Raw genomic sequence first — 25,042 nt, 5'->3', positions numbered from 1 at the left:
GGTCTCTCCCCTTTTCGGTTGTCTTATCGTATCCCCAGTCGTAGTGTTGTGCGTTAAAGTCGCCCCCTATTACGATCGTGCCTTTCTTCGTCGCACGCAGCGCCCTTTGCATGAGCGTGCGAAACTTTTGCTTTCTATGTCTGGGGCTGCTGTACACGTTGACCGCGAGCACGCTTGTTTTCCTCTTCTTCTTCCCAACGATCACCTCTACCGCGTTGCTGTCGGTCCAGCCACTGGTGGTCAGCTCGTGCTCGAGGAAGACGATGCCCTTGCGGACGAATGTGCACACCCCGCCTGCTGGTTTGCGTATTCCAAACTTTTTCCTGTTTTCGTTTAGGGGCTTGGCCGCCTTGGCGTGTGCTCTGTAGCCTTGAAGTTGGGATGTGTCGGTGCATAGTGTTTCCTGAATCATAATTACGTCCGGTTTCCTTTTCATTCCCTGTAAGTGTCGTGTTAGCGTTGCCCCCTTATTGTGATAGCCGTTACAATTCCACTGCCAAATCAGGAGGTCCCTAACCGGCTGCTGGTCTGTTACTGCCTCTGTGTCTGGCTTGGCGTTCGCTTTTGCTGTTGGGTTCATAGTTGCTGTATTTGGGTGGTGATCTGGGTTTGAGCGTTCTGCACGAATGTCTGCATCTTGGCTTCCATACTCTGCATGAACGTTTGCATCTGCGTCTGCAGTTGTAGCATTCCGCTTTGTATTTCTTCGAGCGTCTTTTCTACTTTGTTGAACATTTCCTTCATCGTGTGAGCAATTTGTTCCCGCTCTCTGTCCATGCGGTCGAGCCTGGCCATGAGCTTTCTCTCTTTGGTATTCTCGATAATCCTGATTGATTGATTTGTAGGGTTTAACGCGCCGACGCAACGCAGGCGATGAGGCGCGCCGTAGTGGAGGGCTCCGGATTAATTTTGACCACCTGGGGATCTTTATCGTGCGCCGAAATCTCGTACACACGGGCGTTTTTGCTTTTCGCCTCCATCAGAAAAGCGGCCGCCGCGGCCGGGAATCGAACCCGCGACCTCGTGCTCAGCAGCGCAACGCCTTAGCCACTGAGCCACCGCGGCGGGTATTCTCGATAATCCTCTTTTTGTTGCTGGGTTCCTTTGGCTGCTCCTCGTCGCTTTCGATGCTGCTTTTGGTAGCCTCTTCCTCGGGGATGGCTGGTTCCTCCTTCTTCTTGGGTGACTTTGTTGGTGTTTTCTTCTTCGGGGGTGGGAGGGGTATTTGCTCCACCTCTTGCTCCTGTTGCGGGGTCGGCAGCGGCAGTGGCGCTTGACTCGCCCTTATTGCTTCTAGTAGTTTGTCGATCCTTGCGTCCATCTTCTCTTCCATCTGCTGTAGTAGCCTTTCGTTGTTTTCGCTGATCATGTCGTATATTTCTCGCCTTGTCACGGGCGGTTCTCCGGTGTTATGGTGTTGGCATGGTGGCTGCTGCTTGCTGCGAGGCGTTTCTTCCGACTTGGTTCCCTTAACGGCAGCCGACCACTTGAGCTTCCCGTCTTCCCGCTGCGACGGCAGCGGCGGCGACGGCGGCAGGCGTTTCTGCTGGCTCTCGTGTCTTCCGCGGTTGTCGCTGCGCCGTTGGCTTTCGCTGCGCTCGCTTTTCTCCCTGCTCGGGAGCTGTGGAAAGTCCAATGACGTCATAGGTGGTCTCGTCGTCTGCAGCTGTTGCTGTTCGCGTTCCTCTCGGCGCTCCCATTGTCTTTTCGTGACGACGAAGGGGACCTTGAACTTGTTTTTGCAAATTCTATCAGCTGTCGGATGCGCTCCTCCACATAGCTTGCAGCGTGGCTTGCATGCCTTTTCGTGGTCCGTGTCGGGGTTGGCCGCCCCGCACGCGAAGCATACTCTGGTCTCCGGGGTTGGACAAACGTCGATGCGGTGCCCGACTTTTCCGCAACATCTACACACTTCATGATGTTTTCTGTAAAGCCCGCACTTGAGCAGTGCCGCTCGGTATTTTACGTACCGGGGCACTCTCTGTCCTTCAAAGAGGACGATGACCGCTGTACAATTTCCAATCCTGTGTGCCTCTAGCGCCGTTGGGTTATACTTTGTCACGATCGCCTCATTTATGTCTTCGGGCGTTTCGTCAATTGCGATACCTCTAATGACTCCCTTCGCCGTCCCTTCGGGCGCGGTTCTGAAGGCGGAAACCTCGAATTCCATGTTGCCGAATTCGACGGTCCTGATGTTAGTGTAAATTTCGGCTCTCTGCTCGCTCGGCGTGCTGACGACTAAGATGTTCTGCGCCGCATTAATGCACACCATGTCTTCTCCCTGGTATTCTTTCGCCGTCCCCGCGGCCGCCATAATGGCGTCCGTGACGACCGACGTCTCGATTCTAGCGACGTTCAGACCGCCCCTGGGCCTAATCACGATCTTATGGTCGTCTTTGGGGATAGTCGCCGGCATACGGGCTGCTTTCTTGATATTCTCGGTAACTCGCTTGACAAAGTTAACTCTCTCCTTCGGTCTCGATTGCCGTTCCGCGGTGAAAGATGGACTCTCACCTTGCGGCTCCTTGGCCTTGCGCATTCTTCTACTCGCCGCGGTCGATCCGCTCGACTCGCCGGGTGTCGCGTCGCGGCCTCCTACTTGAACGTACGTCTTCCCTCCATCATTGCCGACTATCGTTGCTTGCGGGGCTTCGGTTACCGGGCCCTCGCACACCTCCATCGTCGATGTCAATGGCATCTTGTCCGTAGTCGTCGCCTAACTCCGGGGGGCGACCACCCCGGTGGCCGTACTCGTGCGCTAAGCCTAAGGCCTAGCAACGCTTGCTCGCCTCGAATTTTCGAAGCCGGCAAAGAGGCGAAAATTCACATACCACTTGCGCGATGTTGGTATCGGCTGGTTCCTCGTACCGTACCGCACACTTTGGTAACAAATAAACTGTGGTATCTGTTGATTACGCCGCGTTAATTGGCATAATTGCAGGAGCTCCGACGAGGCACGTCAGCTTCCTCCGGCGACTGCAGCGCCACCCGTTTATTGTCGTGATATTTTTCTTGTCAGCCTGAAAGGATACGCCCAGTATCTTGATGCTTTGAGCAGGGGTGATAATGTGCCCATCTATGTGTGTGGCGATGGTGGGTGCCACTGAGGGTTTCTGTTTGGTTGGAGACACGAGTAATAGTTCGAATTTTTGAGGGGCGCAGCTAAGTCCGCATGACCTGGCGTAGCCATTTACTACATCCGCTCCTTCCTGTAAGCCTTGCTCCATTGCTCCCACTGAACCCGTGGTGGACCAAATTGTAATGTTGTCCGCGTAGAGGCCATGATTTATACCCTGAATAGAATTAAGTAGTGCAGGGAGTACTATGAGGGCAATGTTATAGAGGAGGGGAAATAGTACAGCCCCCCAGGGAGTTCCACGTCCTCCTATTGGAAAGGGGTCCGTGGTGTGGTCCCCTACTTTGAGGATGGCTTTCCGATCTTTGAGGAAAGACTAGACATACTGGTAGGTCTTGACTCCGCAGTCCAGGGTGTTCAGCTTCGCAAGGATGGCCGTGTGTTTCACATTGTCAAAAGCACCCTTTAAATCCAGCGCCAGTATAGCCGTCGGGGAGTTACGGGTTGCTTGTCTCATTGCTTTTTCTTTGAGCTGGAGCAGTTTATCCTGCGTTTATAAATGGGGTCGGAAACCCACCATTTCTGGGGGCAGTTTTTCCGTGTCTTCCAGAAAGGATTGTAGTCTTTTGAGGATGATGTGCTCCAGGAGTTTTCCTACGCACGAAGTAAGAGATATGGGCCGAAGGTTCTCTATACTGGGTGGTTTTCCTGGTTTCGGGATCAGCCGAACTTCGCGGTCTTCCATTCCTCAGGTATTGTTCCTGCCTTCCAGATATTGTTAAAGTAATTGGTGAGCTCTAAGAGCGACGGGTCTTCAAGGTTGACAAGCGTCCTATTACAGATTTGATCCATTCCTAGAGCTGTGTGTCTTCTCAGAGTCTGTATGGCTGCGGTGACCTCGTACATCTGGATGTCTTCGTCAAGCGCCGGGTTTGGTGCTCCAGAATACGATGGTAGGGGTTATGTTGGGTGTGTCTCAAGATACCTGTTCTTGAGGGCGATGAGCAGGTCTCCCATGTCTCCAGGAATTTGTGTATGATTTCGGCCATGTTGTGTTGGGACTCTGTTTTGCTAGCTGAGGAGTTGATCGAGTATCGGAGGAGCTTCCATGTTTTTGCAGTGGTGCGGGTGCCGCGTAGGCCATCGCACAGAGACAGCCAGTTTTCCCTACATAGAGAGTTGGCGTACTTCACAGCTTCTTGCGTTAGCTGTGCGATCCGTTTTCTTAGTCTTCGATTATGTCTCTGCCGCTTCCATCTCCGCTGCAAACTTGTCCTCGCTTCTCAGATCTGCAGTAAATGAGAGTCGATGCACGGTGTGGCTGTTGTTGTCTTTATTATTTTGATGTGTTCTACGAAATCCTGATGAAATTGTTTGATCCAGTCCTGTAAAGACATTTGGACTCGGGTTTCTTGGGAAGGTGAGCGGTTGCTCCGTTTCTCTCTGAGCTTCATCCAGTCCGTGAGGCGAGCCCGAGCTATTACTGCTTTGTAGTCCGATCCTATTACACTGGTAGATATAATGGCGTGATCGCTGCCTTGATATTCGCCCGTGTGGATCCATTGAACTTGAGGAACGTTTTTCGTAAAAGTCAAATCGGGCGCTGTGTCACGAGTGACGCTTGTGCCAATGCGTGTAGGTCTACTGTGGTCTGTAACAATCGCGAGGTCTTGAGATTCTATCAGCGAGTGTAATTTAGTGCCTCTTGGGTTGGTGTATGTAGCCCCAAAGAGGGTGAGCAGCGTTGAAATCCCCTGTAATGACAAGCGGGTTGTTGGCTGCTTTGAGTGTCGCTTGTTCGATTAACTGCTGAAGAATTAGTGGGGAGCTTTTAGGCCTGCAATACACATTCAAAACGCACAGCGAGTGGGCATTCTTGTGAAAAGCTTGAAGATTGCTATGCAGATCGAGCGACAACAACCGACTATCCGTTCAGCACGCTTGATGTGTCGCACTTTCACCTCGTAGCAATATGTTCGCGTCTTCAGGGTCACATATTACAACACATTTTAATGCGTAGTATTCTTGTAGAGGTTTCAAAGAATAAAAAACAGCTTTCCGCTGGCAGAAAAAAAACCGCGTTCGGGAAATATGCGAGCCAGGAGTCAGCATGTTTCTCCAAGCAAGTGCAAACCAGTCGAGTGCAATTCCGGCAAAACTGCAGAGTGCTAGCGAAATTTTGCTGAGAACCATGAAAACTTGGGCGATTTGGTGATGCATGTTGAACGACAGTGCCAGCGACAAGGCACAGTGCGATAAAAACAGGACACACGTCCTCTTCCTGTGTCTTACGTACATTGTGTGTACTCTCGCTATCGTCCTGTGTCTTGCCGCTTGCTCTGTTGTTCAAAAAAGTTAGAAAGATTTCCAAATGGGCGCTGGTGGGTTCTGTGTACAGTTCGAAGGGAACGGGCTAGGAGCAAAGGGAGCGGGGATAGAGATTTTGGAGCAAAGTCGTTGATGGGCAGACCAGGCCTATTGTGCTTCCCCGCTTCCAACACTCAGATCAAGTCTCATCTCCTCTGCTGCTCTACCTTAAACCCCATGAGAGCTCGCGAGCCCCGTGCCAGGGAGTCACAAAGCTCCGGGTCTGAATAAGGCCCGTCAAGGGCGCCCCCTTCCCATTGTGCCTTCTGCATGCACAGAGTGCCCCTACGCCGGCCGAGAGCGTTCAGCACAATATTAATAATAATATTATTTAATATTAATATTAGACAAAGGAATAATAGAAATATTATCCCATGGAACATCACGGAAAACATTGCGCCCATGAAAGCGACTCTTTGGTTATCGCCGGTGGCCGATAAAAGTACGAGCCTAGCCAAAAGAAACTATTTCATGGAAAAACTATGCTGAAAGATCCCCTGCAATTTTTTGGCATCGTACTTTCAGCTACCATATTGTACACGATGGTATTTATTGCGCATGAGCACGACCGACCGACAGCCACACGTAAAGGCAATTTCTTTTCACCGGGTTCCCACCGCTTCGGCACGGGGACATTCATTTTTCATACAACTCAACACTAGCACAAATGCGATCCGTATTTCGGCTCACTTATGAAGTAATATAGAATCAATATCAACCAAAGGTTTTAGCGTAAAGCGCAAAAGAATTAAAACTCCAGCGTGCGCTATTCCCGCAGGGCGAAATCGTCGTCGCAGCCTAAATAGGGCTGCTGCCTGAAACCAGCTATAGGACATCATGGGACATTACCGCGCAACTGTTATTCCAGAAATGTTCGGCTAGCCAGCGAGTAATCCTTAAAATCAGGTAGAAAACCGATGTGGCACAATGGGTGGGTGTCAATGAAGGGTCGGAGACAAGCCTAGCCGAAAGAAACCCTTAAAATGAAAAAAATATGCTGAAAGATCGCCTGCAACTCTTTCGTGTCGTACTTTCAGTGAAAATATCGTACACGAGGGTATTTGTTGCGTACTGCTCAGCACGACCGACAGCACACGGTAAACGCAATTTCTTTTCACCAGGTTCCCACCGCTTCGGTACGGGGACATTCATTTTGCAACATTGAATGGAGAGTTATATGTTCCTGCACACCGAACAGACAGGGTGAGAGGGAAACTTTCTTTCAAAGTATTAGTACCCACTTTGAGTGCGAAAGGGTTGTTATCTTGCTTGGGGATCTCAACTCTACGCGTGCATGATAGAGGACAGAGCTGCCCACCCATGAGCGTGTTAAAGATAAAAGCGCCGACAGCTTAATGGATATAACTTCAAAATATATAGTTTGGATGATGTAGGTTTTCGCGCGTCTAGAGCTGCAATCTGGTTTACATATTTCCAAGGCAGCAATCACGCGAGGCTGGATACAGTGTACATATTAAAGGAGCCATGAAGAGAAAATGCAAGTTGGTTTTATTCGAAAGATTTCGTGTTTTATAGTGCCCCCAGCGCTTGTCCGGATACAAACGGTGCTTTATTCACTGAGAAATTAAACAATTTAGGTTAAAATTGTGATTTTCCCGCTCAATCGTGCGTTTTCGAGGTCCCAAATGACATCACAGGAACCGACCGCTCTGCAGCCTAGAGTGCCTTCATCCACGCTTCGGCCGTACTGGGTAGAGACACGTATACGCTGGCGCCGCCATTTTCGGTTGCTGGCTCGCCGCCGAAGCAAGTCATTGTGTCTAAACCGCGCTAAAATTATCGCCGCAACGCGGTTTACTGAAGAAGATTGAATCATATTGTCTGTTTCGCGTTGCTAGGTCTCGAGGGAAACGAAAAGAATAACGCGTTGAGCCCGTTGGCCCAATGGCGGCGGCACGGGACCGTTCAAAGGTTGTCTCCACCCTGTACAGCGGTGTTGGTTTGTTCCCGCGTTTTTTTACGTTCCGTAACCTAGATGGCGCCACCATACCGTGGCAAGCGTTTGGTTTGTTTTTGCCCGCATTTAAACCTGGCTTGTTTTTGTTCTGGGAGAAAATATTCGTTCCCTGAAACAGTGCTCGCTCGACAAATAGGGTCACGTAAGACACCGTTGCTTGCGTCAATCGGCCAGTGTCGTCTGAGACAACCCCAAGCCCCGTAGTGCTGTGCAGCTAAACCAAGCATGCTGTGCGCAGTACGAACAGCAGAACGCATCAGTACTTCTATGTTTACATGTGCTTTCGTAACTTCCACTGTTTGTCCCATCATTCTTACTGCTTTGTAAAGAATGTGCCCTAAATTTAAGCGCAAATCGCTCGTTCGTCTAGTTTGTAAGTTCTACCTAATTTGCGTCTGCTTCTGCCAGCCTCCGCCAATCGCAGAGCTTAGCTCATGTGACATCATAGGTTCTGTTGCGAGAAATGAGCTTGTGGGTCGCATGACCATTCCCGTTTTTCCTAATTATGTAGCTTATTTGAGCGAAGTTTACGTTAAAAGTGGTGTCAGTATGATTCTAACGAGACAATCTTTTGAATGAACCAAACTTGTGTTTTCTCTTCATGGCTCCTTTAAGCGAACTGGTGCCACTGTGTGACAATTATAAACTCGAGGCCTTATCTTACAGCGATCATTGCCTTGTGGCATTCTGCTTGGGAAACAAACACACAACCCGGAAATGGAATTGGAAGTTGTGGAAATTAAATAGTCGGGTACTAAATGGAGTGTTTACAGCTAGACTTGGTGAACTGTTAACTAATATGCAGTGATGCACAGACAAGCTTTGGAGGCAAGTTGGTCGTTTTCAAAGAACGAGTTAAAATAGGCGCAGTCGAAAGAAGCACAATTATCAATAAAGGAAACATAACTTGCCAACAGTTATGGACTCTTTTGTGAGAAGAAAGCGCAAACGCGAGTGAGTTTAAATATTTTTAAATAATATTTAAAAGTCATGGATACTGAGCTCTACAGGGGAGCTATAGTGCGAGCACGGGCAGATAAGATATGGTTCGGAGAAATTCCTACAAAGCGTGCATTGTCTGATCAATCAATCAATCAATTTTATTCGACAACTGCAAATTCATACAGGTGCCAGGGGGCAGACAAAAAGCCTGCGGTACGCGGCTTGACAAAGGTCTGCGCCCCCTTAATAGTAATACATTGCTGCATCATGTAGCAAGATAGAAAGAGAGAGATGGAAAAAAAGAGTGGTGGAAAAGAGAGAGAGGAAACAGAGAAAAACAGAACATAGAGAAAAAAAACAAAAAAAACAAATAAAAGTAAAGCAAATGGCAACAAGAATTGTGTCAATCTGGTTATTATACAACGTTTCGAATAAGAGAATGGGGCAATGCACAACTGGAGCATTGCAAAATTGTTTGAACACATTTTGTACATAGTGCTAGTCAGGCGAAATATGAAATTATAGTACACTATTATACATCGAAAAATTGCATGATCAGAAATACAGGTGAAGTTCATACAGGTAACGCTGAAAGTTTAACGTTTAAAGTTATAGCGAATTCAGTAACAATAACAATGGAGTGTTTACAGCTACTGAACAACGTTACCTGCAGAAAAGAGAAATCAAGCAAATACACCACAAAAACGCTGTTACGATCAAAAAAGAAACGACTGAGCGTGCGTTCGTTGAATATTATACTAAACTGTAAGACAGGAATATTCGAATGAACGATGGCTCTGCCGATGAATTTTTACCGCTTATGCCTAAGATAGAACCAGAGCTTTGTGAAATAATGGAACCACCAATTAGTGTGTGTGTGAGTTAGAAAATGCAGTAGACAATCTGAACGCCAGCAAGCCATTGGGGCAGGACGGGTTAAGCGCGGGATTTTACAAGGCTTTCAAAAGGGAGGTGGGCTGATTGTAGGGCTTAACGCGCCTCCGCAATGCAGGCGATGAGGCGCGCCGTAGTGGAGGGCTCCGGCTTAATTTTTACCATCTGGGGATCTTTAACGTGCGCCGAAATGGAAGCTCATGGAAGCTCCTCCGATACTCGATCAACTCCTCAGCTAGCAAAACAGAGTCCCAACACAACATGGCCGTAATCATACACAAATTCCTGGAGACATGGGAGACCTGCTCATCGCCCTCAAGAACAGGTATCTTGAGACACACCCAACATAACCCCTACCATCGTATTCTGGAGCACCAAACCCGGCGCTTGACGAAGACATCCAGATGTACGAGGTCACCGCAGCCATACAGACTCTGAGAAGACACACAGCTCTAGGAATGGATCAAATCTCAAATAGGACGCTTGTCAACCTTGAAGACCCGTCGCTCTTAGAGCTCACCAATTAACTTTAACAATATCTGGAAGGCAGGAACAATACCTGAGGAATGGAAGACCGCGAAGTTCGGCTGATCCCGAAACCAGGACCCCGCAGGGGGCATCTGCTAAAGCAGATGTTTGCGTGTACTGTGCGACACCACGGACCCCGAGCACCCACGTTTAGCCGTGCGTGGCAGCGCCGTGACCGGGGAAAAGAGGGTCCTGGTGGTTGAGCCGACGCCGAGTGCTTGGACCTTTAAGGCCCCTTGGCGGAGGCAACACACCACTTTGGCCTCCGCTTCCCGTAGACGGCACCTCCGGTCTGACCCGCCCGGGGGGAATCGGCAGTCGCCTTTTCCTGTCCTTCCCTTCACCTTTCGCTTTCCTGTCTCCTTTCTAACAACTTTCCTGTCGTCTCATTCTTTCTCAGTTTCCCTTTTTCCTGGCGGCTAGGGTTAACCTTGTGTGGCGGACGACCCTGAGTTCAGCCATATTAGGTTATAGTCGTGGTGTACAGCTGGCGTGGGCAGGACTTGCTCGCGAGTTCCTGTCCTGTCCCCTTGTTGGGCTCCATGGTGGGCGGCTGGCACCATGGCCGAACAGATTTTTCATTTTATGGCTTCTTTTTTTCGCACAACTGATCCCTCTCGTAAAAGAGGGGGCACCGACGTAACTGCTAAGTTTTTCACGAAGAATGTTACGAACTTCCCACGCTTCCACGTGGTTCACAGCAACGATGAAGAGAAAACTGCCCGACTTGTCTCACCATTTCTTGTCGCAAAAACCCTAACTTCCACCATTGGCGAAGGCTACAAAGTAAAAAAACTAGCTAATGGAGACCTCCTACTCGAACTGCTCTACAAACACCAGTGTGACAAACTGCCAGGACTAACATCTTTTGGTGAGATCCCTATAACTATAAGCGAACACAGGTCACTCAACACGGTCCGCGGAGTCATATCCGATGACGACCTGAAGTACGTGTCTGAGGAGGAGCTTCTCGAAGGCCTGAAAGAACAGAACGTCACAAATGTGTATAGAATCAAAATCAGAAGAGAAAACAAAGAAATCCAGACTAAACACATGGTCCTTACCTTCGCATCCAGCATACTTCCAGAATCCGTAGAGGTAGGATACACAAAAATGAAACTGAGACCGTATATTCCAAATCCTCGCCGATGCTACAAGTGCCAACGATACGGTCACGGCTCGCTAAGCTGCCGGGGCCAAGACACCTGCGCCAAATGTGCCTCCAATGAACACCTTACTGAGAACTGTGAATCCGAACAACAACTCTGTGTAAACTGCAAGGGCAACCACGCAGCATACTCTCGTGTTTGCCCAGCGTGGAAAAAAGAAAAAGAGATCATCACGCTGAAAGTGACTGAAAACCTTACATTTCGTGAAGCACGGAGGCGACTGACACCAGCGCATACCCGATCCTACTCCGTTGTGGTGCAACAGGGCGCCGCATCACAGCTGTCTTCGGCGCCTGCTGAAGCCACACAGAGTGAGGCTGAAGCAAGGCCCCCCGCGCCCCCGGTGGAAGCAGCTAGTGCTGCTCCACCACCCCCAAAGCGGGCTGCACGGACCCCTGGTTTGGCAGTCCCGAAGACCTCTGCCCACACGGCTAGGTCCAACACTTCAACACCCGTGCATTCTGCACGAACCTCCAGCGTCTCGGAGGAGACAATGGACACAACTGAGGGAGGTTCTCGGCCGTCTACTTCGGTGGTGCGGCGGAACTCCATTGAAAATGGAAAGAAAGGCAAAAACCGTATCACGGAACCGAAAACGTAGTTTTCACCTGATACAAAAATAACATGGCATTCCTAGTCCACTGGAATTGTAGAGGACTTTTAAATAATTTAAATGACGTGAAAGAAATATTCGCGACTCATTCACCTGCAGTCTTGTGCGTTCAGGAAACAAACTTGGGTCCTAAACATAAGAACATACTGAAAGGATACCAGGTCTTTCGTTGTGACCGAGAGCAGGCGAATAGGCTCTCTGGTGGTGTCGCCATAATTGTGCAAAATGGTATTGCAGCTAAAGAACACAAACTGAAAACTAGGCTAGAAGCAGTAGCTGCCACCATGCTTGTATTCAAAACAATCACAGTCTGCTGTGTGTACTTGGAACCACAACTCACGGTAACACTGCTTGATTTAGAAGACTTAGTAAATCAGTTACCAGAACCGTTCCTAATAGTAGGTGATTTTAATGCCCACTCATCCTTTTGGGGAAGTGAAAAAACTGATGTAAGAGGCCAGATTTTAGAAGATTTGATTTTGACCAATAATGTCTGCTTACTGAATACTGGTAAGCCTACAAACTGCTCCCGAAGCTCAGGAAAGATGAGCTGCTTAGATTTATCCTTTAGTTCACCATCTGTTTTTAGCGATTTTAAATGGGATATCATAAACAACCCATATGGGAGCGATCATCTACCTGTACTCATTAGCGTAACATCTTCACCAACTATTATCCCGACGAAACCACGCAGGTGGAAACTTCAGTTTGCCGACTGGGGACTTTTTGCTTCGGAAGCAAATTTAGACCAAGTTTTTTCAGACACTCTTAGTATTGACGAATTGAATGAAGTGTTTACATCCCGCATTGTTAATGCTGCACGCATAGCTATCCCACAGTCCACGGGAGTGGTGAGGCAGAACCACAAAGTATGGTGGACTCAAGAATGTAAGGAGACAAAAAAGCAGCAAAATAAAGCATGGGGAGTCTTTAGAAGGTACCCAACCCAGGAAAATTTAATAAATTTTAAAAAGGTAAGAGCTAAAGCAAGGTACATTCGCCGAAAAGCTGAGAGAGCCTCATGGCAAAATTATGTCTCGTCCATAAACAGCTCCGTAACATCAAAGAAGGTATGGGAGCAAATCCATAAGCTAAACGGGACGTACTCCCCCTACACACTTCCCCTTTTAACAGCACCAGATGTGCAAACAAGCATAGAAGAACAGGCAGATATACTGGGTGAACACTTTGCCAAAGTATCAAGTTCCGCACACTACACACAAGCTTTCTTAAAGTATAAAAACACAGCTGAGAAACAACGACTGCCAACATTTGGTGGCACAAACGAAACGTACAACAGTTTAATTACACTCCAAGAATTAAAGAGAGCTCTTTTGGCTGGTAAGCAGACCGCCCCCGGGCCAGATGATATACATTACGAAATGCTCGCTCATCTGTCTGGTCCTGCTGTAGAAGCACTCCTGAAGTTTTTTAACAAAATTTGGGTATCCGGAAAAATGCCGGGAGCTTGGAAAAAAGCTTTTATTGTAGCATTCTTAAAACCCGGAAAGCCGCCAACCTCCCCTAGTAGTTATAGACCAATAGCCCTTACGAGCTGTCTGGCCAAAACTTTTGAACTAGTTGTGAATACCAGGTTAAATTTTGTCCTACAATCAAATGAACTTATAGACATTCACCAGTGCGGCTTCAAAAAAGCATGCTCAACAACTGACCATCTTGTCCGCCTTGAAAATGCCGTACGAGAAGCATTTATACATAAACAACACTGTCTTGCTGTCTTTTTTGATCTCGAGAAGGCCTATGACACTACATGGAGGTTTGGAATAATGCGGGATTTAGTAGAATTAGGCATACGTGGAAGAATGCTGAACTGCCTGAATGATTTCTTGACAAATCGTTCATTTCAAGTCCGCCTGGGCTCAACCCTGTCAAGGAATTTCGTACAGGAGAACGGGGCACCTCAGGGCTGTATTCGTAGCACAACATTGTTTGTCGTCAAAATGAACTCCATATCAAAAATAATTCCAAGGTCGATTATGTATTCTGTTTATGTTGATGACCTTCAAATAGCTTGCACATCGTCTAATGTAACGACATGCGAGAGACAAGTACAGTTGACCATAAATAAACTGACAACATGGGCAGACAGAAATGGTTTCCAGTTTTCACCACACAAAACAGTCGCTATTCTTTTTTCACTCAAACGAGGCCTGCAGACAGACCCCACCCTACACCTAAAAGAAATTAATTTGCCCATACAAAATGAACACAAATTTCTCGGCGTAACATTTGACAAAAAACTCACTTTCCTGCCTCACATCAATATCTTGAAAAAGAAAGCATCCGGGGTTCTAAATATACTTAAGGTTCTGTCTCGTAAACACTGGGGTTCCGACAGGTCATGCCTCCTACAAGTTTATCGCTCCGTTGTACGCTCTTGCTTAGACTATGGTTGCATTGTGTATGGCTCAGCAAGGCAGTCCTACTTAAAACGACTGGATCCCGTACATAATTTAGGTTTACGACTCTCGTCTGGTGCATATAGGACATCACCCATTAGCAGTCTTTATGTTGAAACCAATGAACCGCCACTTACATACAGAAGACTCATGCTCACGTGCTCATACATCCTAAAGATCCGTTCACTACCGAAACATCTGTGCTATCCCATAGTCACGAAATGCCCATGTAGGACACTGTTTAATAACAAACCCCAAGCTATTAGACCGTTGCTCCTTCGGTTTGAAGAGAAATGCCAAGAACTTGGTATGCTGGACACATTACCTGGGACTGCCCATAGAACAAAACAACTACCACCTTGGTATACATTCCCTGCTGTGTGCGATTTTACACTGACACACTTTCAAAAAAAAGAAAACACCGCGTGAACACATATTACAGGAGTTTTTGGCACTAAACGAAAAATACAAAGGCTACACCTCATTTTACACAGACGGTTCCAAAATAGCATGCTATGCTGGGAGTGCCATAATACAAGGTAAATGGGAGAAGGTGATCAGACTACCTCAGTGCGCCTCGGTTTTCACAGCGGAGTCTTATGCAATTGCTGTTGCTGTGGAAAGAATAAGGAAGGAAAGCATTCCGAAAAGTGTTATCTACACAGACTCGCTCAGCGCAATCACAGCCCTACATTACAAAAATGCAGCTCAACCCATAATAGGAGACATAATACACAATTTAGTGACAGCAAAAACACAGGGACAGGAAATTAAGTTGTGCTGGGTTCCTAGCCATGTTGGGATCAATGGTAATGAGAGAGCCGATGCATGTGCTGCGCAGGCTGGTAGTAAAACAGTAACACAAGTACATATTCCTCATAGCGACTGTATGAAATTTATACGGAGTAAACTCAGAGAAACATGGCAGTCCTCATGGGATAACGAAACAGACAACAAACTTCACATAGTTAAACCCACTATAGCAGAGTGGGAATCAAGCAAACATGAGGAGCGCTACACAGAAGTCATTTATGTCGTCTCCGCATCGGACATACACACCTGACACATAACTTCCTTCTAATGAAAGAAGATAAACCGAGATGTGAGGAATGCGACCAAGAGCTAACAGTAAACCACATGTTACTCTCATGTACGAAATTTGAGGTCCTGAGAAAAAAGCATTTTAGGCTGTTCTACGACGAACACATTCCATTTCACCCCAGTCTACTTTTAGGAGAAAACGCACTTGTTAAAATTTCCTCCGTTTTTCGTTTTATCAAGGAAGCAGGGATTCTAAGCAAGCTGTAAAGCTGTAACGTGATGTAACCGTTATTATCCACAAAATACACAAAACCTTCTGTTTGGCGCATGATAGCCTAAGTTGCTTATGTGCCATAAAACACAACACAACACAACACAACACCGAAACCAGGAAAACCACCCAGTATAGAGAACCTTCGGCCCATATCTCTTACTTCGTGCGTAGGAAAACTCCTGGAGCACATCATCCTCAAAAGACTACAATCCTTTCTGGAAGACACGGAAAAACTGCCCCCAGAATGGTGGGTTTCCGACCCCATTTATCAACGCAGGATAAACTGCTCCAGCTCAAAGAAAAAGCAATGAGACAAGCAACCCGTAACTCCCCGACGGCTATACTGGCGCTGGATTTAAAGGGTGCTTTTGACAATGTGAAACACACGGCCATCCTTGCGAAGCTGAACACCCTGGACTGCGGAGTCAAGACCTACCAGTATGTCTAGTCTTTCCTCAAAGATCGGAAAGCCATCCTCAAAGTAGGGGACCACACCACGGACCCCTTTCTAATAGGAGGACGTGGAACTCCCTAGGGGGCTGTACTATTTCCCCTCCTCTATAACATTGCCCTCATAGTACTCCCTGCACTACTTAATTCTATTCAGGGTATAAATCATGGCCTCTACGCGGACAACATTACAATTTGGTCCACCACGGGTTCAGTGGGAGCAATGGAGCAAGGCTTACAGGAAGGAGCGGATGTAGTAAATGGCTACGCCAGGTCATGCGGACTTAGTTGCGCCCCTCAAAAATTCGAACGATTACTCGTGTCTCCAACCAAACAGAAACCTTCAGTGGCACCCACCATCACCACACACATAGATGGGCACATTATCACCCCTGCTCAAAGCATCAAGATACAGGGCGTATCCTTTCAGGCTGACAAGAAAAATATCACGACAATAAACAAGATCAAGACCATGGTGGAGCAAGTCACACACATGCTCAAGCGCATAATAACTAAAAACAAGTGGCATGGGCGAATCTGTTACACCCCGCCTCGTACAGGCCTTCGTCATATCGATGATCACTTACGCAATACCCTATGATCGCTCTAAACAACGGAACTGAAGAAACAGGACACTATTATAAGAAAAGCCTACAAGCAGGCTCTGAGCCTACCAGTCAGTACTTCAACCGACAAATTGCTTCGTCTCGGAGTCAACAACACAGCTGATGAGCTCATCGAGGCACATCTATCCCACTAGAGGGCAAGATTACCGTATAAACCGGAATATAGGCCGAGTTTTTTTTCAAAAAAATCCGCACAAAAGTCACCCCCCGTCTTATATAGCGGTCATTGGCAGAACGTAAATCATCGTTGTCTGGCAACAATGTGCAAGCGTAGTCCATCGCCAATCGCCATCGCCATTCGTGTCGGACTGCTCTCTCGCTCTATCAGGCCTTTATTTGATTTCGCTTTTCTCTAGTTTTTCGTCTTTTACTCGTCTATTACGCATGCGTGCGTACATTTCTGTACGTCTCTGTTCCAAGATAAGTGGCGGCAGTCGACGCCAGTTTACCGCGGCGTTTAAGCTGACGGCGATTGAGTCACCGAGCAGAATGGGAATATGGCGGCGTAACGCCAGTTGTGCGTTTCAGAGAAAAGTGTGCGGTACTGGCGGAGCCAGAAAGCTAAGCTGTGGGCGTGCAACCCCCGAAACCGATCGTTCCGTGGACGTCAAGCGGTGCAACCCGAGTGGGAGAACAAAGTGGCGGACTTCGTCCGGGAACTTTGTCCGGGAACTTCGCTCACGATCGCTCCGGAGGCCATGCGCGGACCGGCTCCGCGAACTGTACAATGAGTGGATAGCCAGGACAACAAAAATACCTATACGGGCCGGTTGCGACCGTGTCAAGCTGGGTGTCCTTGTCTGGGCAGTCGCTGCCCAACGACATGGTTACACGAGCGTTCAGGAAGTGCTCCATCAGCAACGCGCCTGATAGCATGGAAGATGACAGTGCGAAGCAGTCATCCTCGGACGACTCTGAGAGCTCGGACGAGTGACTTCGGCAGGCATAGTGAGTGGCAGTGACGGACGGGCGTCGAAAATAAATATAGACATTGTGAGTGCGCTTCTGTGCCGAATTATTTTTTGTCAAATTTTCCCACCTCAACGTAGGGGGTCGACCTATATACCGGGTCGACCTATAATCCGGTTTATACGGTAGGCACTACAGAAACCGGCAGATCAATCCTTTCGAGACTTGGACTATGGATTCCGCTTCAACACCCAAAGTCACAGACATCCCGCGTGATATCAGTCGCCACATTAAAGTACCTGTGCTACCGCGGAACATGCACCCAGTGCACAACACCGACCGGAGAGAAGCAAGAGCCCGTGCTATATTAAAGCAGTATCGAAGCCATCCTGCCGTGGCCTACACGGACGCGGCCCTCCATCCCGGCAGGCGGGCCTCAGTAGCGACAATTATTGGCCAAGAGCACCGCACCAGCGTATCACTGGACCAAGCCAATCCCCTACTCGCCGAGGAAGTGGCCACTGCCTTAGCGCTTACCCAAACGCAAGTTGAGACCATAATTATCGACTCCCAGCAGGCTTGTCGCAACTTTTCCTGCGGTCGAATACACAAGACTGCTCTTAAAATACTGCAACAGAAGCCACTAGCGAGACCCGTCAAGATAATCTTGGCGCCTGCGCGTATTGCAGTCTCAGGGAATGAGATTTCTCATCTCACAGTTCGAGAATTGACCGGCCGAACACCTGAAGACGAAGATCTGCATCCGCTTCCTCTAGTCTCGTATCATGAGATTACCATGCACTATCGGCTACAGCGTTAAACGTACGCCCCACCGCACAAACAACTATTCAAGGGCCATGACAAAATACTTCGCACCCTGCAAACTAATACTTACCCCCACCCGAGCAGATACCACTAAGCCCCCACCTAGTATCCCCGTTTGTGCCGCTTCTGTGGGGAATTCGCGACACTTTTTCATATGGTCAGCGGCTGCACACAAAGCTCACTTGACCCACCCAATCCCTTTAACACTGATGAGCTTTGGGAGAGCGCCTGGGCCAGCTCGTCCCTCGACCTCCAACGCAAGTTGGTGGAGATAGCAGAAGATGCGGCCCGTGCCAATGGACTCCTGGAATTAGCCCACCTTAAAGACTCTTTACTAGGAAATAATAAATACGTTTGTTCTCTCTCTCTCTCTCTCTCAATCAAGTTCCGTGGTTTCGCACGGTTTGTCATTTAGTAACAACCACGGGGCATCGCTCGGCGCCCGCTGCACAACACGGTCTGCCGTTGAAGAAGGAAGGCGTCCGACCGTCACGCGTTAGGGCCCACTAGGATGGTTGGTCATCGCTTCCGGTGCCCGACAGCGCCTTGTTCGCTTTAATTTTGTTCTTTACCGCACGTTTCTGACAACCGACCTCACTAGTTGCCTGGCGCTTGTTCGGGGCGTCCCCGTTCGAAGATTGAGCGATGGTCTGTTTGTCATCCGTTCTTTTGCTCTTCAAACCGCCGCTGTCTGGAGCCTTGTCATCGCAATTGGCAGACGTTCGCCCCCTCCGACTTGCTTTTCCTTTATCATGCAGTGCCTCCCCATGTTCCGCTTGCAGGGTGCGTCCTGGTCTCGGCGTAATGTACCTTATTTTGTCTCGTTCTGTCCAGGTGACCCTTTTCTTGGTGGGCGGCCTTGACGCCGCGCCGCCGGCAGTTACATTACCTTTCGTGGCTGCGTTCTTGGAAGTTGCTCCTGAACTGCGTCCGGCTCTAGGGGTATGTTTCATGAAATGTTCAGGACTGCCATCCTTTGGTTTCTTCGGGGTCGATGCGTGGCCTTTTGCAGTCTTCTTATAGTTCTTTTTGGAGCTATTGTTGGTGCTATTGGAGCTATTGTTGGCCTGACTTGTTGAAGGACGTTGCGCATCACTTGCCTTCTGCTCGTTGCTGTCGACACAGCGTTGGTATATTGTTCGTCGGCGGAGCATGCGGATTACTTTCCTTTCCAAGACGCAAGTCTCGTCGGTTCCGGAAGAGGGTGGTCCGGTGGGGAACGTCTCCATCTCACCGCCGTTTAAAGGGACACTGAAGTGAATTTGTCAAGCTCCCGTTTTTGCCTGCACTGTGTAGACTGGCTCAAATTAGCACACTTTTCATCGTTTTTACGATTGACAAATCGGTAATTATTTTACAAAGCGCGAAAGAAGAAAAACTGCCATGCGCGGTTTGCGGCGGCCGCACCAACTAAAGCTGTGACGTTAGGAGGAGCGGGCACCGTGATTGGACGATGCCCAAGGTGAGCAACCAAACAAGTTTCGGTTTCGGTTTCGGTTCTGTAAAACACAACCGGTGGCGTTGTTGGATGGGCATTCTCAATGACTCAGTAATCATCGTACCGCGCTTCTGCCATGTTGTCAGCTGTAAAAATGCATAAAGATAAGCCTCCTAGGACGGCTTGGAATCGTAGCATTCACTAGCCGAAACCTACGCAGTGCATGAACGCCCTCCGCGTACCCGTAGACGCCAAAATGTAATGCGCTTTTCCCCCGTAATTGGAGCTTGCCTCCCTCATGCCTGTATCGTAAAAAGCGTGTTCGCACCAGGCCAAGGGTCTGTTCATTCTGGCCTGCGCCCACTGCCTGCAAGCAGTCGGTGCTTATGGCAACAGTACGCCAACGAGAACTCGCTAGCGCGCCATGCATGTGCCAGCCTGCGCGCGTTTTGTGAACTAGTTCGTGTAGCCATGAACGTTACGGCCCAAAAAAAGGTGAACTCAATATAGAAAACATCGGCGGAAAACAAAAAACTTACAAAAAAAAAAGCACGTACCCGCGGGGATTCGAACTCGTGATTTCCAAAACATTTGCGGTGACATGCCCAGCGCCCCAGACTACTGGGCCACGGAGCGGGACGCGAAGACCTTGCTAATATAGGGTATATATTGTACAACCGGTTTACACTTTTATTTAGTTTTGGCATTTCAAGCAGCTTAGGTGAGTATTTGTTGTACTGCGATCGTGCAGTAAGCGTCGCCCGAGTTTCCACAGTAGCTCACGTCTAGAAATTGCATTTCGTAGACGGAAAAGCGTTCGCAGATGCGTAGTCGTGCTGCTGACCGCTGTGCTTGTTCGCCCAGCGCAAAAAAGTGCTTCCCACGCCCTAGTTTTACGCTGTACAGTAAAAATATCAGTTGATTTTATTTCCTTAGTACCTATATTGACTTCGCTGACTCTTCTCCCGCCTTCAAGAGGCCTTATATTTTCCTACAGGCGTACCAGTCAGCGAAGCGTCGCATGTGCGCTTGTGCAGCACTTGTGTGAAGCGAACTTGACTTGGAGCTAGATACAGTGTACAAACAAACCAAGTAAAGAAAGGCACATTCTTCCATTCACAAACGTGTCCTGGCTTCGTTTCAACTAAGCGAACGAATCACGACCAAGCAATTTTTTTTAACCTCCTTGATTGCGACGACCTGCCGGCGGCCGGCGGACGAAACGCTGGGCCGACTGACTCTGTCGGCCGGGGAGCCGTGCAGTAGCGCAGCCGTGGCGCTGCCAATTGCCAGCTCATCCCCTCCTGACGTCACACGAAAACGCCACACAAAATGGGCGAGCGTAAAGAGAGGAGGACAGCATTTTCGAATTAGTTTTTCTACTAAATAAAATCGCGTAAACGCGCCTAGAGTGGTCGAAACATGGCCTGGGGACTCCGGACTACAATTTGCGCTAGTAATCCCGCAATGTTTACATATCACTTCAGTGTCCCTTTAATGCGACTATGTCGTCGTTGTTGTTATTGTTTCTTCACTTAGAGCACATACTCACGGGGAGGATTCGCCAATAAACGGGGCTGTCGTTTTGGGATAACACGCCCACCTCATAATACTGTAAAATGAGGCTATGATTTGTAGTGGAAAAATGGCCACGCAAAAACACGATAAATATGATTAAGAGTAATATATTGATGTTATCCGTTAAAAGAATGGGTAAGGATCCGTTTGTTGCATGGTTAACAGGATAGGCGTGTGAATCTGCACGATACGATGACGATGAAGACGTGAATGATGATGACCGAAAGAAATTACGCGCTAAGAGAAACGGAAACAACAAATTTGCAGATCCTGAAATTGTAAGCAGGATTTTAAATAACCGGAAGAGATGTGATGACAATGAAAAGAAGCAAAGAAGCCAGAAAAGACAGCAGCCACTAGGAATTGCATAGACTAGTGGCGTAGAAATTCAGGCCTATTGGTTCATAACTTTCAAACTCTATAGGGCAGAAGGAAATAGACAGGGAAAGAGTAGACAAACACGTTGGCAGGTAGCGCTGTGTGTGGCTACTAGTTCTTTGTCCCCTGTCTTCTGCCCTACAGTTTGAAAGAATGGCGTAGTCATACGCCGTTCTGAGACTCGTTGCAGGTAGACTCAATGCTCATAAAAATAAGGGCTAAGAGGCTAATTTTATGAGTTATAAAATTAGGTAGGTCATGCAGCGGAGGATTTTCAAAGGAATTATCTATAATAGTACTGAGCAAACGTGAAAACGGCCAATCTGCTGAATGGGCCACTTTATGACGCTGCTCTGGTTATCGTCGCAGGTGGAGACAAACGTGCTCCTGTTTTTTCACGCCTACTGGCATGGGCGACCTCCTGCAAGAACATAGCAGTGCGCACCATCCGCGGGTTTACTTCTGTTTTCTTCCATTTTATTCAGTGATCCAGCAACTCGACTCGTTGACTAGTGCGAAGTACCACATAGGCCATGACAACTGCCTGTAGAGATAAGGTCAGGGCACCAATAAAAGCCAAGAGATACGCGCGGCTGCTTATTTCTAAAGCAGCCACGCGGATCTCCGGCCTGCGTACCACTGTCCGTGTTGCTATCGGGCAACTCAGTGCCTAGAGTGCCGTCCGACGGCACTCCAGCTCAGCGCTACACCCATCGGTACAGTACCGACCGACGATTTTCTCATTTTTAAGACTGGACTGACACAAGCCTGAGCGTCTGTCGTTGTGCTGTAGAGGTTCTGCCTTAGCCTCCTGTTACTAAGGGCGATGGTTCCAGAGCGGCTCTTGCCTGGTTTATTATTTTTTTCCACCTTTAGTTGCACTTTTAGTTTTCATGGATTATGTTAGTTTTCGTGTTTTAAATTATTTTTTATGCTCGTTAGCTTATGTTGGGTTAGTTTACATTACGTTACGTTACGAGTAGTCATCATCATCATCAACACCAGCCAATCTACGCCCCCTGCAGGGCAAAAGCCTCTCTCATTAATATGTAAGGCGAAACAGTGCTAGACCCGACGTGATTTTCGGAACGCCGGTGGACGCCCTATAGTGGAGTGCTTCGGAGTGGAATGCTTCGGTGGACGTCCTATAGTGGAGTACCATCAGACGGCAGTCTAGACAAAGCCATCTTGCAATCTGGCGGCTACAATTTCAAACTTGTAAGCGCCGTGGCAACTTCACAAAAACATAAACTTAAGAGAGTGCAAATATTTCTGATCAATGCGGCCGCACGATGGTTCAATGGGTGGGTATACGCACCAAATGTGTGCGTGTGTGCGTGTCAGAGACCAGGGTCCCGAAGCCGGCATATGCATGGAGCTGTTAGGATTCCTCAGCCCAAAAATCTTCCTCTTAAGTAAGCATTGTTTACTCATATGGTCGCGGTTTTTAATTTGCATTAATGACTTGCCACATAACATTTCACTGAGAATACAGAATAAATCTTTCTTTTTTTGTATTGTAGCGGTTTTTGTTTGCTGAGGTGACGGTGCGTCTTAGCTCCAGTTCAGCGACTTGGACCCACTCTTTCAATGCCGGTCCTGCTTTCGTTTGGGGCCACATCCTTGGTATTCTGTCACAAATGTGTGGCTGCAGCCATTCACGCATTCCTTTCCGCGACCAAGTGCCTACCCTGTCAGTTGCTCTCCTTGAGTCTAGTTTTACCTGCATAAAAATTTGGTTTTTCTGTTTCAACCTCTGCCTTCAATCCTTTACATCACCAATTATCTCTCGTGATTATGCTCCCTTTACTGACTTTAAATTTTACTTTACTAATGTACAGTTTCCCGAGCATTGGCCTTCAGAAGAGTCATTCTCAAGAGGCATTAAGAGGGCGCCTTAGCATTTAAAATCTCCCGACATCTGGCTATCCCCAACATGGGTATGCACCATGAAATACAAAAAAAAAATCAGTGCCCTTCCACTCTGTGAAGAGGGATGACCAAGGAGTGCACGAAACGAAACACGTCTGTTTGTAGTTGGTGATTGAGCAAACTTCCTAGCTAATTAAGTGAGTGAAACTCGGAAGGACTTCAGTTTTATTCTAGCGGACAAACCCGGGGTTGTCCGTTACCCATTTACGTCGTAGGCATCTTACTGTCTGTGTAACACAACAACCTAAACCTCTCGACCACGGAGGACAGCAGTCAGGTCGGATGGGGCCGTGAGACATCCACGTCTAAACCTCCCACCAGCACAAAGGTCGCGTCATCGGTGAGTGCATGAAGCGTAACTGCGCGGAGAATCCCATCACCTCTCCGCGGTGCACGCAAAACCGGATATCATGCTTAGAAGTGAAAGATATCGTCCAAGATGCCTCTACGGTAGCCCTTGAAGCTGGACTAGAAAAACACAGGCCAAAACGTCACATCAGGAACCCTTCAAGAAGAAAACATAAAACAATGTTTCTTGGGTAAGAACAAGTTCCGGTCTACGTCGATTTAACCACGCACGCTATATGTGAAAACCGGGTCTAGGCCCACTGTCACGGGGGCAATAGTCATAAGCCAATTCGTCACAGGTAAACTGATCAGGAATGCCAACTTGTCAAAGGGCATTTCGTACGAGGAATTCTCGTGTTACCGGAATATTCGCCACACGGAAAATTCGCATTAAGAGCTTGTTTTGGAAGTTTAGGGAAATGTTTCCGCCGGCCACAGTCAAATCTCGTGACTACAAACCCCACATTAACGAATTTCTCAAATTTGCGAACATTTTAGAATCATCGCCAGATTGCCTATATTTACGATAACTACGAATTTCAATATAGCGCATATTTCATAATAACTCATCTGATTTATTTTCCACACCATAATCGAGGAACATCACTATTACGACTTCGGCTAAAAGTAACAGCGTCGCAACTCTGGCAGGAGACAGCAACCGCCGCTTCTCTGTTTATTCTTTTACTGCAGTAGCTGTCATCATCACCATCTCGAGTACCAACAGCTAGCGCCACCACAAAGCAGGCCTAGCCAGGCCTAGCCGCGTTTGCCTCTTTTCTCTCTCGTTGTGTTGGGTGGCGGTGGCCGGTCGGTCGTTCTTCACGCTAATCACGTGTATAGGCAGGGATTTCTTTGTTGTAAGTGACTTTTCTGCGAAGTCCGTGAAAAATCTAAAACTGAATGGGGCTAGCGACAAAAAAAAAGAAGAAGCGAGAGGAGTCATCATTTTTTGTGACGATGACGATGCGAATGAGGACGACTGTGGTTCACTAAGCACAGAAGAAGATGACATTGTGTCGAACATTGATGTTTTAGTGCGCATGATCAACGTCCGCACTTTCATTGCTCGGTGCAGGGACGTACCCGATGGTGTATTTCCAAACGCTTCGCTGCACAGAGCACCCACATGACATGTCTGTTCGCGCGATGGAGAACGGTAATTCAACGTGGTCATTAGCTGCGCCCCAAACCTAAAGCGACCTAACACATACCAAACCACAATTAATAACAAAAACGACGCGTAGATTTGAGTT

At 48.0% G+C, this 25,042-nt stretch overlaps 1 protein-coding gene and 1 long non-coding RNA gene across 2 annotated transcripts in view; both read left to right on the top strand.

Annotated features, from left to right (window-relative positions):
* The window catches only part of LOC144168666 (uncharacterized), a 106,252-nt gene that overhangs the window by 68,883 nt on the left and 12,327 nt on the right, over positions 1-25,042 (top strand). The gene's annotated exons all lie outside the window — the stretch shown is intronic.
* Positions 1,199-2,048, top strand: LOC144168650 (uncharacterized). Its single transcript, XM_077697596.1, has one exon. It carries the CDS (start codon positions 1,368-1,370, stop codon positions 1,917-1,919), a length of 552 nt encoding a protein of 183 aa, XP_077553722.1. The 5' UTR covers positions 1,199-1,367; the 3' UTR covers positions 1,920-2,048.

Source organism: Haemaphysalis longicornis, unplaced genomic scaffold (assembly GCF_048455015.1).
Source record: "Haemaphysalis longicornis isolate Haplotype H1 unplaced genomic scaffold, Haemaphysalis longicornis Haplotype H1 scaffold_1, whole genome shotgun sequence".
Lineage (NCBI taxonomy): Eukaryota > Metazoa > Arthropoda > Arachnida > Ixodida > Ixodidae > Haemaphysalis > Haemaphysalis longicornis.
This window is presented reverse-complemented; position numbering and strand designations above follow the sequence as displayed.

Excerpts from the sequence above, each read along its gene's own strand:
- LOC144168650 (XM_077697596.1), top strand. The coding sequence starts at position 1,368 with ATGTCGTATATTTCTCGCCTTGTCACGGGCGGTTCTCCGGTGTTATGG.